At 40.5% G+C, this 12,768-nt stretch overlaps 1 protein-coding gene across 4 annotated transcripts in view; it reads left to right on the top strand.

Moving 5' to 3' along the window:
* The window catches only part of UHRF1BP1L (UHRF1 binding protein 1 like), a 76,687-nt gene that overhangs the window by 27,050 nt on the left and 36,869 nt on the right, over window positions 1-12,768 (top strand). For all 4 annotated transcript variants that reach the window (XM_044981788.1, XM_044981765.1, XM_044981775.1 and 1 more), the window contains 4 exons: window positions 1,644-1,735; window positions 7,690-7,879; window positions 9,715-9,855; window positions 11,177-11,347. In XM_044981788.1, coding sequence (XP_044837723.1) covers window positions 1,644-1,735; window positions 7,690-7,879; window positions 9,715-9,855; window positions 11,177-11,347 — 594 coding nt within the window. The remainder of the gene's footprint in view (window positions 1-1,643; window positions 1,736-7,689; window positions 7,880-9,714; window positions 9,856-11,176; window positions 11,348-12,768) is intronic.

Here is a 12,768-nt window from a genome sequence, read left to right as displayed (position 1 = left end):
TACAGTAGCCCAATCAAGTCGGGGCCCCATTGTGCTGTGTACTGTACAGGCATATAGTAAAATGCAGTCCCTGTTTCAAAGATCTTATTACCTTATTTTAAGAAAAGGCCTAAGAGATTAGTGAAACAAACAGAGAGGGCAGGGAGGCTGAGTTAGATAATTATGTTTTTACTTTTTTCATAAAATGATTGTGTGCGCATTAGGCGTTTCTTTTGTTTTTGTAGGGTTTGTTTGTTGTTCATTGAGCTAGGTGAGCAATTAGCTGTAGTTTCAGCTCACCATATCAGCTAGCAGCACACTGTAGGCATCATAGTAAATGAGTCTTAAGGAGGAATCAGGTAATAAGCTTATGAATTTTGGGGGAGGAGGGAAGGCATTCCATGTATAATGGGCAGCATGAAAGAAAAGTGCAAAGGTGTTTATGGGAGAAGTGGACAAGTGGGAGATAGAAGCTGATGTAAGTATGAAGGCAATGGCTGATTGAGATAATAGAGCCATTCGGTACAACAATGCAAAATTGTGAAGGAACCTGAAGTTAAGGGCAAGATGTTTATATTTGTGGTGGAAATGGCAAGCAAGTGGAGAGACTTATAATGAGTGTGGTGATGTCAGAACGATGGGCCAAGAAGATAATCTTAGCAGGAAAGTTTTGAATGGATTTAAGAGGAGGCAAAGTTACAGTAGCCCAGGCCAGAGGGAAAGAGGTTGCAGGAACCGAGTTTTAAAAATAGGGATTCTCCTTAGCCATTATTATAAATTTAAACCATGACCATTTTTAATATCGGGGGCAAAGAGACTGCTTCTGCATTTAGATGGTCTCTTCCTGGGAATAACACATTGTGTGTTTTGTTTTTTTTATCATTTATTAAATTATTTGGCAAGGTGCAATTGTGCTATTTTATTATACCCTTCAATATCAATGGGATTTGAGTGCCTCACTCCTTTAGTCTCCTTTTTGAGAAGTCCAGCCTCAATAATGAAAAATAATGGCAAAGATGACTGTTAATCTTAAATATTTTATTCTCAAAAACTACCCATTATAGCAAATTTATTGACAATTCACCTCTGTCAATTTTCTTATAGATACAAAATGTTTTAAAGATATCAACAAAACATCTAGTGGCCACTGGTGCATTTCAACAATAGACCGGTTTCAAACACTTTCCAATAAAAATGTCTGAAAAGAAAAAACACTATCGAGAAAATTGAAAGGGCATGAAAGCTAATATTATGTGAACCTTCACACTGAAAGACTGACTGTATAGAGAAAATCAAATGTCTTCCTCATTTTATACTCATTCAGAATTCAGCCTTTGAGAAATATACTACAGTGTGATGAATAGACTATTTCCCTGACTAGAAGTCAAGAAGTATACAAAGTTTTTATATATGACCGCAAAAGTCTAGGAGAGTTGCAAAAAATGATATCTGATATAAGCACTGTATAAACAAAAGTCCAAAAATGTAAATGGTTATGTATTCTATTAAAGGTTTTCTAGAAAATGCTATGGCCAGAGAATATTTATGAAAGATTTTTACTTAATGTTCTTACTACTTTTTAATTATGAGGTATCTAAGTTATCTATTAATCTACTGCAGTAAATTGAAATTTGTATCAAATTTCTTTGTGTTTTTTTTTCAAGTCCCTGGATAAGGTAATAATGGAAATGAGTACTTGTGAAGAACCACGTGCCCCGAATGGACCATCACCTATAGCAACTGCATCAGGACAGAGGTCAGTTGCAGTTTTTAAATATTGACATGCACTTGATACAAAACATTTAAAATTATCGGATCTGTTCTCATGAACCAGTGCAGGTTGAAGGATATATGTGCATCCGAAAGCAGGTTAGATCCATTTGTCTAAAGGTAAAGTATAATAACTTTTAAAAATTTAGGGTCAGGGCCTGCTTCCTCGGCACCCCTAAAATCAGGCCACTTATTTAGGTGATTTAATGTAGATTTAGATGTATAATTTTAGGCACCCAAGCTCAAAAATTTATCCTAAATATATATTGCATGTTCTAGTTCATAGGATTGTTTAATCTGCGTAATGCATTTTAGGATGGAGGAATAAATCTCAAGCACCATAAGAACAACATACTTTTGGATAGGCCCAAGGCAAAATCGCTTTAATTATTTGGAAAACAGATATGCTGCTTTCAAAATATTAACTTTTGTCTAATAGCATTAAAGACCAGATTCTCATCTGGTGTGAATGTTCATAGTCCTGTTTTCTTCAAGGACTACATCAGCCAAATCTGGCCTAAGAGATTTGATGTATAATCCAGTCTGACTAAAATATCAGATAATTGGTGGGACAGGGAGCCCCAAACTTGTGGTCTCATAATTTCTAAATCTGCCTGAAAGAGGAGACTGTAGTAGAGCTCATGGAAGTATTCCTTGAGTCTTCATGTTAATATGTCACCATTAGAAGGTAAAATAGAGAGTAATGTTGTAGTTACTAAGCTGCATAGGCAGTTATATTGAGCAGAAAATGTCTTCACTACACAAGGGGGTAGTTCAGGGTCTAATCTGAATATGTTCTGACTGCTGAACATAATTTGAAAAGGGTCAACAGGGTGAAAGTGTTAGAAAATCAATTAAGAGCTAGAACTAGTTAAATCCTGGGAGTACATTCAAATAAAGAAAAATTGAATAACAGTCTGTGAACTCAGCCTAATTGATTTTGACATTGAAGATTCAATCCATGCTAAAAAGAAGGAATGACTAGTAATGGATGTGAAGGGCAGGAACTTAATTGGGACTCTTCAACATCTGTGACAGAATTGTTGCAACTGCCAGGAAAAGAGACCTGTGTTTTGAGAGCAACAGAATAGATTTTAAGGCCAGAAGTAACCATTAACAGCATTAGATTTTAAGGCCAGAAGGAACCATTATGATTGTGACGGGTTCCCCCGGGGTGCCACCTGGAACTGGGGTACTGCTGAGCCTGAGCCCTCTGACCCACCAGTCTGGGCTCCCTTTCACACTGTGCTGCTGTGACAAGCTGCAGACCTGCTCTCGGTCCTACACTTCCATCAGCATTCCCACAGGCAGGGACATACCCAGCTGCAGTTACATGCAAGTTTCCTGACCAGCCACTGCATGAACCAACAACAGAGAGGTTACAGCCAGGATAACCACCAGCTTCCCAGGCATGCACTCCCTTCTGGAGTATAAACCCAAAATTATACCATCTTGCTCTGCAAAGGGAATTGTACAGCATAAGCTCCCAGAGTTCATCCCTCCCTCAATGTGGAGAGGAAATGCAGCAGCTCCTTGAGCTAAGATTCCCAAGCACTTCACTCCAAACTTACTGGTTTAGGTTAAAGCATAAAATAAGATTATTAATTACTTAAGATAAATTTTAAGTGATAGCAAACAGATCAAAGCAGATTACCTAGTAAATAAACAAAAATGCAAACTAATCTAAAAATACTAGAAAGAGAGGATATGAATTAGCAAATTCTCACCCTGGCTGATGATACAAGCAGGCTGGCAGATTCTCAAGGTACAAGCTGCTCTTGCTTTGCAGCTTGGAATCCCCAGGTTTTTCATACGCAGGCTAGAAATCCCTTTAGCCTGGGTCCAATACTTCCCCCAGTTCAGTCTTTTTACTTAGGAGCTTCTCTGAGGTGTTCTGTTGTGGGCGAATGAAGAACAATGGATGATGCCACTCCCTGCCTTATATAGCTTTAGCGTATGGCGGGAACCCTTTATCCCAAACTCAGTTTGTGGAAAAACACTGACATCCCAAGATGGAGTCCACAGTCATGTGGCCTGGCATAACTTGCTGAGTCATAACAGCCCTGGCATAACTTGCTGAGTCATAACAGCCATTACTTATAGGTTGTCTGGGAGGTTTTCAGGAAGGTTAAGTTCTTCGAGGAGCCATTGTCTTTGCTGTTGGCCCATCAGCACTGTCTGGCTTCTTCATTGTTGTACCAGAAAGGCTAGTTGTGGGTGTCACTCAGAGTAAGCATGTTTGAAATACAGTTACATTGTCAGTATTCCTAACTTTAGATACAAAAATTATGCATGCGTACAAATAAGATAATCATATTCAGCAAATCATAACTTTTCCAGTGACATCTCCTGTGACCTGTCTTGTACAAAATGCATCATAATTATGCTATAATATCACTGTGAAGAATATGGGGTGCAGTGATAATCTACTCTGACCACCTAGATCCCACAAGCCATAAAATGTCATAATTAGGAAGAATCTGGGAAAGATAAAATAATCCTTCATATATGAAAATGTGGAAGCCATAGTTTTGTATCTTAGCAACTTCATGTGATGCCAAAAAGGGAAACATCTCTGTTTTGGGACATACTATCGGCTTCCCATTTGCTCAATAAATAGAATATCATCGTCAGGTATCAGGGTCTGTAGCAGAGTCAGTCTGTGGGCAACCTAATGAAAGCAGCTGGGCTATAGTAGGCTGTCTAACTGGCTACACTGTCTGATGGGTTGGAAGAGTCAGCAGACCGGCTCTGAAGCCCAACAGCAGCAGCAGTTCAGCAGCTGCTCAAAGCATTCGCCCATGGCTGAGATAGTTCCTGCTCCTGCCTTGTTCACAGTCCTGCTCCTGCCTTGAACCCCATTCCAGGTAACCTGGTAATGATCTTCAGCTCCAATCCTGACCTCTAACTTCAGCTCTGACTGCTTCTGATCCTGAGCTCTGACCCTGGGCTCTGATGCCTGCGGTAACCACTAGGTCCAATACCTGTGTCAGGGTTCCTTCCCCACTCTGAACTCTGGGGTTCAGATGTGGGGACCTGCATGAAAGACTCCCTAAGCTTATTTTTACCAGCTTAGGTTAAAACTTCCCCAAGGCACAAATTCCTTCCTTGGCTTAGTATCGCTGCCACCACCAAGTGATTTAACCAAACATTCAGGAAGGGCCACTTGGAGCCCAGATATCCCCCCAAATCCCTACACCCCCTTTCCTGGGGAGGCTTGAGAATAATATCCTCACCAATTGGTACAGGTGAACACAGACCCAAACCCTTGGATCTTAAGAACAATGAAAAATCAATCGGGTTCTTAAAAGAAGAATTTTAGTTAAAGAAAAGGTAAAAGAATCACCTCTGTAAAATCAGGATGGTAAGTACTTTACAGAATAACAAAAGACTCAAAACCACAGAGGATTTCCCCTCTAGGCAAAACTTTTTAAAGTTACAGAAACAGGGATAAACCTCCGTCTTAGCACCGGGAAAATTCACAAGCTAAAACAAAAGGTAATCTAACGCATTTCTTTTCTGCCATTACTTACTATTTCTGCAAGACTAGATGCTTAGTTCAGATATAGCTAGGGAGATGTATTTTCCCCTGCCCTGTTTCCTGGCTGGCTCCGAGAGAAACAGACAAAAAACCTTCCCCCACAGATTTGAAAGTATCTTCTCCCCTTATTGGTCCTTTTGGTCAGGTGTCACCCAGGTTATCTGAGCTTCTTAACCCTTTACAGGTAAAAGAGGAATTAACCCTTTACAGGGTAAAGAGGGATTTTATGCTACCTGTAGCTGCATGTTTATGACAGCCTGCTCTAAGCACTAGGCATGACCACCCATGTCCTGGTTATTGACAGTTTGAGCAGCCCCAACACAGACAATAAGAGAACTAGAGCTTGTACCAGGGGTGGGCAAACTTTTTGGCCTGAGGGCCACATCTGCGTATGGAAATTGTATGGCAGGCCATGAATGCTCACGAAATTGGGTTTTGGGGTGTGGGGGAGGGGGTGAGAGCTCCGGCTAGGGATGCGTGTTCTGTGGTGAATCCATAAATGAGAAGTTCAGTGTGCAGGAGAGGGCTCTGGACTGGTACCAAATGGTTCGGAGGGCAGGAGGGGGATCAGGGCTGGGGTTGGGGCATGTGAGTGAGTCGGGTGCAGGCTCCAGGTGGCGCTTACCTCAAGCAGGTCCTAGAAGCAGCGGCATGTCCCCCCTCCACCGAGGTGCAGCCAGGCAGCTCTGCATGCTGCCCCGTCCGCAGGCATCGCCCCTGCAGCTCCTATTGGCCGTGGTTCCCAGCCAATGGGAGCTGCGGGGGCAGTGCTTGGGGCAGGGCAGTGAGGGGCAGCCAAGGGGCTCAGCAATGTGTAGGAGCCAGAGCGGGGACATGCCGCTGCTTCCGGGAGCTGCACGGAGTGGGGCAAGCCCCCAACCCTGCTCCCCGACTGAAGCGCCAGAATGGGGCAAGCCTTGGACTCTGCTTCCCGGGCAGGATCTTGAGGGCCAGATTAAAATGTCTGAATGGCCTGAGGGCCGCACACAGTCCTAGTTTGCCCACCCTGGCTTATACAGTGTGCGTGGATTCTTCAAAGGTCATTATCTCTATGGTGGACATAGTGGGAGCCCTATAGACATTGCAGGCCCAAGTTGCTGCCCTACAGGCATAGATTACAGTCCTGCAAGCTCAAGCTATGGAGCCTTCAGCTCTTACCCCTGCTCCCCACAAGGCCAAAGTCCCCCTGCCTGACAAGTTTAAGGGTGATTGCAACAAATTGTTGGGGTTCCTAAATCAGTGTCAGCTCCTATTTCTGCTATGCCCAGAGTCCTACACCACTAACCATAACTGAGTGAGGTTATCAGCTTTCTTACTGGCACCCCCATTCCCGCAATATGCTGGATGATAAAGTTTTTACTGTATATACAGGTATAATTGTGGTCCCAGTCATTTAATTGGATCTGCTTATGTCAACTCCTTTAGGGTATGGCTACACTGCACCTTGGAATGGGCATCCCAACTTGGGTTGACAGACTTGTTTGAACATAACTCACCTTAGGGTGCTAACACAGGTTGGTGGACCCGGCTTGGGAGGCTCAGTCCCAGAAGCATTAGACATATCCTTAGAAAGCCGGCTCACCTTGACAGAGGATTTGCCTGCATCAATCTAGTTGCAGGGCTGGGACCTACATTAATAACCCTTATAGGTTCTATTTACTATTTAGAGCACTGTAAAAGAATAAAAAGTTGCAAACTACTTTCATTGTCTAAGATGACTGAAAGCTTTTGTATTTAAAAGGAAAAATAGTGGAAAAGTAATTGGATTTTTAAAATTCTTTAACTTTTAGTATACGAGGCATTATTTGTAACACAAATAAGAAAATTTCCTTTAAAAACAAGTTTTAACCAAAGTGTCCCTTTAATCCTGAAATTCAGCTCCTTGAGTATATGCATTTAACCATATATGTTTAAGCACAATTTGCCTATATTATGCCTTCCCATCCTCACCTCACTCAAAAAAGCATAATATATAAAAGTAATTATAGCTTTGTTGTACAGATAAATATTAGCAAGGCTAATATGCTATTGTGGTGGAATAATGTTAATTCATTTGACATTAATTTTTCCTAAAATGTACATAAATAGATGCTAGGTTGGTGAATAATCTGAAGACTACTGTAATATTTAAAATGGAAACTTGCATGTGTTATACCTGATTGACGTTCAACTGCATGAAAAATTGTTTAGTCAATTTTAGATTAGGAACATACAATGTAGATTATACTATATTACAAATTTTTCAGAGTTAAATATTTTTAATGAACATTTATGAATAGTATTGGGTGCACTACAAGTTTTGTATTGTATGGTATGTTTCATGTCTTATTGCTTAATAAGTATCACTTTATGCACTAACATTAGATCTGTAATTTAAATCTTGGCATTTCACTTTCCAGTGAATATGGCTTTGCTGAAAAAGTGGTAGAAGGAATTTCTGTTTCTGTGAACTCCATTATAATCCGGATTGGAGCGAAAGCTTTTAATGCTTCATTTGAACTTTCCCAGTTGAGAATATATAGTGTAAATGCAAACTGGGAACATGGTGATCTAAGATGGACTCGAATACAAGAATCTCAGCGTGGAGAGGTAAAGAATACCTTTTGCTATTTGCTTCTGTCAACTTTGTAGTAAGGAAGGTAATTAAATTGTGACTTTATAATTTTAAACAATCAAAGGAATGTGCCCTGGGTGTGGCTCGAGCGCTTGTGCACTCCAGCTAGTCTCAGCTGCTCCCAGTTGCCCCCAGGACTGTGGGCAACCCATTGTAAACTAGAGCAGCCTCTAATTTATAGGTTGTTTATAGAAGAGTGGAATCTGTCTGTGAAGGTAGGGAATATGAGATTTGGGGGTGTGCTAAAGAAAGATCTCTTAATTGGACATGTCCTTGCTTTTAAGGTTTTGCATGGGTGAATGTTCTTCTTAAGCAACCTTAACTCTTGTCTAACCAAGTTATTTCTTTGTAGGAATTTACTAGTATACTGTACTCTTAATAGTCAAATTAAGCCATTCCAATATCTCCTAATTGCTAGTTCAAGTAACAAGGTATTATAATTTTTAAAAATTATAAGAGTACTAGATTAATGGATACCCTTCTCTTGTTTTCTGCCCAGTACCCAAGATAATAATGTGCAATTGAGCTCAAAGTTAGACTAAGAGTAGCAAGTTTATATTGAAAGATTGTTTCTCTAACATATTTTGTTATAAGTCAAGTGGACTTAATATTTTGAACTTTGACCATATTGTTTTATTTAGAGTTGGTTATTCCAGCTAAAAAACTTTCAGCCAGCGTTAACGTGACTGATGTCTATCATTTACCTAAGGGCAGAAACCCAAAGTGAACATAGTAATGATCTTAAAAACCCAACAAATGTTATCTGAGAAGATCAAAATTAGTCATCCAGACAAATCTTAACTCCCCTTTTTTACTCTTTACCCAGTGTACCTCTTGTAGCTTATATGTAAATTAATTACCTGTTAATGAGAGTTTGTATCTATATGTGTGGATGTTTGAAATACACATTATTTGCTTAAAATGTATGGGGAATTCCTTAGTACATGGCTTTTGTTGTATATGAACCTTATATACACATGTACACTACTTTATAATCCTAGTTTGTAGACTACCTCATTTTTAGTCCAGGCATTAAGATGTTCATACTCCTGAATAGGTTTTGAATGTGTCACTCCTAAGGTAGGAGTAGTTTTCTGCATCTTCATCTGATTCCTTGCCTGCTGTATCCCTCATCAACTCAGAGTTATGGATCCCACTGAGTGTATAATGTATGTAGTAATTCTCTTTAATTAAAAAAAAATTCTGCCATCAAACATCTCCCCTTCCCCAAACTAATCAACAGCACTAGACTTGAACATTCTGAGACCAGTTGAGGAGTCCAGTCCACAGAAGAAACCAGCATAAGACTTTTAAAAAAACTAAATGCTATAGAAGTGAATGAACAGACATTATAATTAAATATACTACGAAAAATATAAAAATAATCCCTGATCTTAGAAGTGACTGTGTTGGTGGGTGCAAGGGAGGGATAGCTCAGTGGTTTGAGCATTGGCCTGTTAAACCCAGGGTTGTGAGCTCAGTCCTTGAGGGGGGCATTTAGGGATCTGGGGCCAAAAAACAAAACAAAACAAAAAAAACCCTGTCAGGGACCGTACTTGGTCTTGCTAGTGAAGGGAGGGGACTGGACTCAATGACCTTTCAAGGTCCCTTCCAGTTCTATGGGATATATATGTATGTTTGGGTTTTTTTGTTTTGGGTTTACTTGAAGGGTCAGAGCTTTAATTACCAACCATTTTAGTCAGAATATGAAACATGTCTTTTCTGTTGCTACTAAAACTCCAGAAAATGTTCTTATTCTTACTGGCTAATAAATTGGCATACTAAATTAACAGGCTTTGTTTTGTTTTAGGTATTAACTTTTAAAGAGATCAACTGGCAAATGATCAGAATAGAAGCAGATGCAATCCAGAGTTCTCAGCATGAAATCATGAGTGCTCCAGTTCGACTGATTACTAACCAATCAAAAATCAGGGTTACACTTAAAAGAAGGGTAAACTTGAAAACTTGTGAATCTGTGATATGTTTATAAATTCTTTCATTTGTTTTTGTATTTGACATTTATTTTTACAAAACACTCTGTATAGGTGTGACAAAGTTCCTCCTCTACCTTGGTGAGTCCTGCGCTTATTTGGCAGATTTGCTCACCTCAGTGATCTTCCCCGCAGTCTGGGTCAACTTCTCCTGTGTCTGATCAGGAGTTGGGAGGTTTGGGGGAAACCTGGGCCTACCCTCAACTCCGGGTTCCAGCCCAGGGCCCTGTGGATTGCAGCTGTCTATAGTGCCTCCTGTAACAGCTACATGACAGCTACAACTCCCTGGGCTACTTCCCCATGGCCTCCTCCAAACACCTTCTTTATCCTCACCACAGGACCTTCCTCCTGGTGTCTGATAACACTTGTACTCCTTAGTCCTCCAGCAGCACACCCTCTCACTTTCAGCTCCTTGCGCCTCTTGCTCCCAGCTCCTCACACACACACTTCCTCTCCTCTGACTCCCCACTCCCTGGCTGGAGTGAGCTCCTTTTTAAACCCTGATTAGCCTGCCTTGATTGGCTGCAGGTGATCTAATCAGCCTGTCTGCCTTAATTGATTCTAGCAGGCTCCTGATTACTCTAGTGCAGCCCCTGCTCTGGTCACTCAGGGAACAGAAAACTACTCACCCAGTGACCAGTATATTTGCCCTCTACCAGACTCCTGTACCCCACTGGCCTGGGTCTGTCACAGTAGGCACACAGCAGAGATTCTGCACTAGGACTACATAAAATATGGCACTCTATATATTTTAAGATATTTCATCTTATTTTTCTGAGGAAGCATCATCAACAGAATAGTTTACCAAGCTCTGATTACAGTAGTTAGACCTATGCAATGGACAAGAAATAGAGCAGGCAAAATGTGAAGAGCATGGAGTTATATAGGTTTAGCTAATGGTCTAATTTGGCCTGTATTGCCTTTATTTGTGTTGATGCATAATGAGGAAAGAATTCAGCTTTACTTCTCAGGGTTTAGGTTGAGTATGCAGGGTAGGCAGGTAGAAAACAGCATCTTTTTATTTGTAAATTGAGCATATTTGATATGAAAATCCTTGAGAGACAAACACAGAACTTCATAATACTATTTTACGGTCATTTTTACTTAGTAGGCAAATCACACTTAACATGAAATATTAATGTAATCTTATGGAAAAAGTGTCACATTTCTTGTGTACCACGTCCTTTGCATTTTAACTGATTTCTTTTCAAATACTCATTTCTTGCATCAACTGCAATATTCCCACTTAATTTTTAAAATTCATTTTCATTTATTCAACAGTTAAAGGATTGCAATGTAGTGGCATCAAAACTGGTTCTAATACTAGATGATTTGCTATGGGTATTAACTGATTCCCAGTTGAAAGCTATGGTACAATATGCCAAATCTCTTAGTGAAGCAATAGAGAAATCAACTGAACAAAGAAAAAGCTTGGCTTCTGAACCCACACAGGTAAGCTAATTGGTTGTCATAGTAAAGTTTTAGTAAATACAGATACTCTAAAACACCATAATAAACAATTAGTTGGTTTAATTTATTTTGGAGAGCTCTTAGGTTATTCATTTTTGATCAAGAGTATCATATTTTGCATCTTAAATCATGCTAAAAGTTATCATAACAGCTGTCAATTCTGAGTATCATGACAAGGAAGTAAATTATACTTATTAAATCATGTATATGGAATATTTAGACTTCTGTATTTATTTCAGCGGTTGATTAAATGTGGTGTATAGTGCTGTGTTTACAATGGGAACCATTTTCTGCGTTTGAATTCCAAAATATGTTTAAAGAGAGACTTGCACACTAGAGCAAATTTTGAGAGAAAGGGAGGATACTTACACAAAATTGAGAAGTACTGGTATAGTTTTATTTCCCTTTAGTGTTACTGAAAAATTGTGTTTTAATACGAGCTTTTCCTCTAGCAACCTAGCCTCTCTTGTTTGAACTTGGAGTGAAATCATAAGTCTGTATTTGATATCATAATCTGTTACCATGGAAGTGATAATGATGTCACAAATAGAATATCGTATTATGCTGAAAACTTCCGCATCCTATAACATACATAGCAAGACAGACTAGCTGGGCTTTTGAAATTTTTTCCCTCCTTTTGCTGTTCATGAGGAAGCAGCGAGACTTCTCTAACACCACTACTGTGGTCTGAGGTTGAAGTAGCCAAAGTGTCCCTCAATGAAGAATAATGGCCAGTGAATCTGCATACTGACAAATCCACTTTCACGTTCTTCCATCCAACCTTACTGCATGGACATGTAGCAGGCTGGCACAGGGACGAGTTGGGGAACACACTCTGTACACCAGCTGCATAAATCATTTATCGCCCTCTCTCACCATCATACAGCAGAAATCCTGCTGAGTTGGGGGCCTTCCCAAACAAAGTAAGATTTGGCCAATCAGATGTGACTGCAAAATCAAGTAGTAGTAGATGTGCTGTAAGGCCTGGTCTACACTGCGGGGGGGTGTCGAACTAAGGTACACAAGTTCAGCTACGCTATTCGCGTACTCGAACTACCTTAGTTCGAACTACTCACCCGTCCAGACGCCGCGGGATTGAAGTCCGCGGCTCCCCCGTCGACTCCGCCACCGCCGTTCGCGATGGTGGAGTTCCGGAGTCGACGGGAGCGCGTTTGGAGTTCGAACTATCGCGTCTAGATTAGACGCGATAGTTCGAACTCCGAGAAGTCAAACTCTACGCGTCGACCCGGCAGGTAAGTATAGACCTACCCTTGGAGAGCAAGCTCTCAAGCATAAGTAGCACTGATAAGTGGTAGACGTGATAAGGAAAAAAAACAAACATAAAAAGATGTTACTATGAAGGCTGACTAAATGAAGTTGCTGGTGTTGAGTACTTGCAGGAA

The sequence above is a fragment of the Mauremys mutica genome, chromosome 1 (assembly GCF_020497125.1).
Source record: "Mauremys mutica isolate MM-2020 ecotype Southern chromosome 1, ASM2049712v1, whole genome shotgun sequence".
Classification (NCBI taxonomy): domain Eukaryota; kingdom Metazoa; phylum Chordata; order Testudines; family Geoemydidae; genus Mauremys; species Mauremys mutica.
The sequence above is the reverse complement of the archived record's forward strand: the minus strand, read 5'-3'. Positions and strand labels throughout refer to the sequence as shown.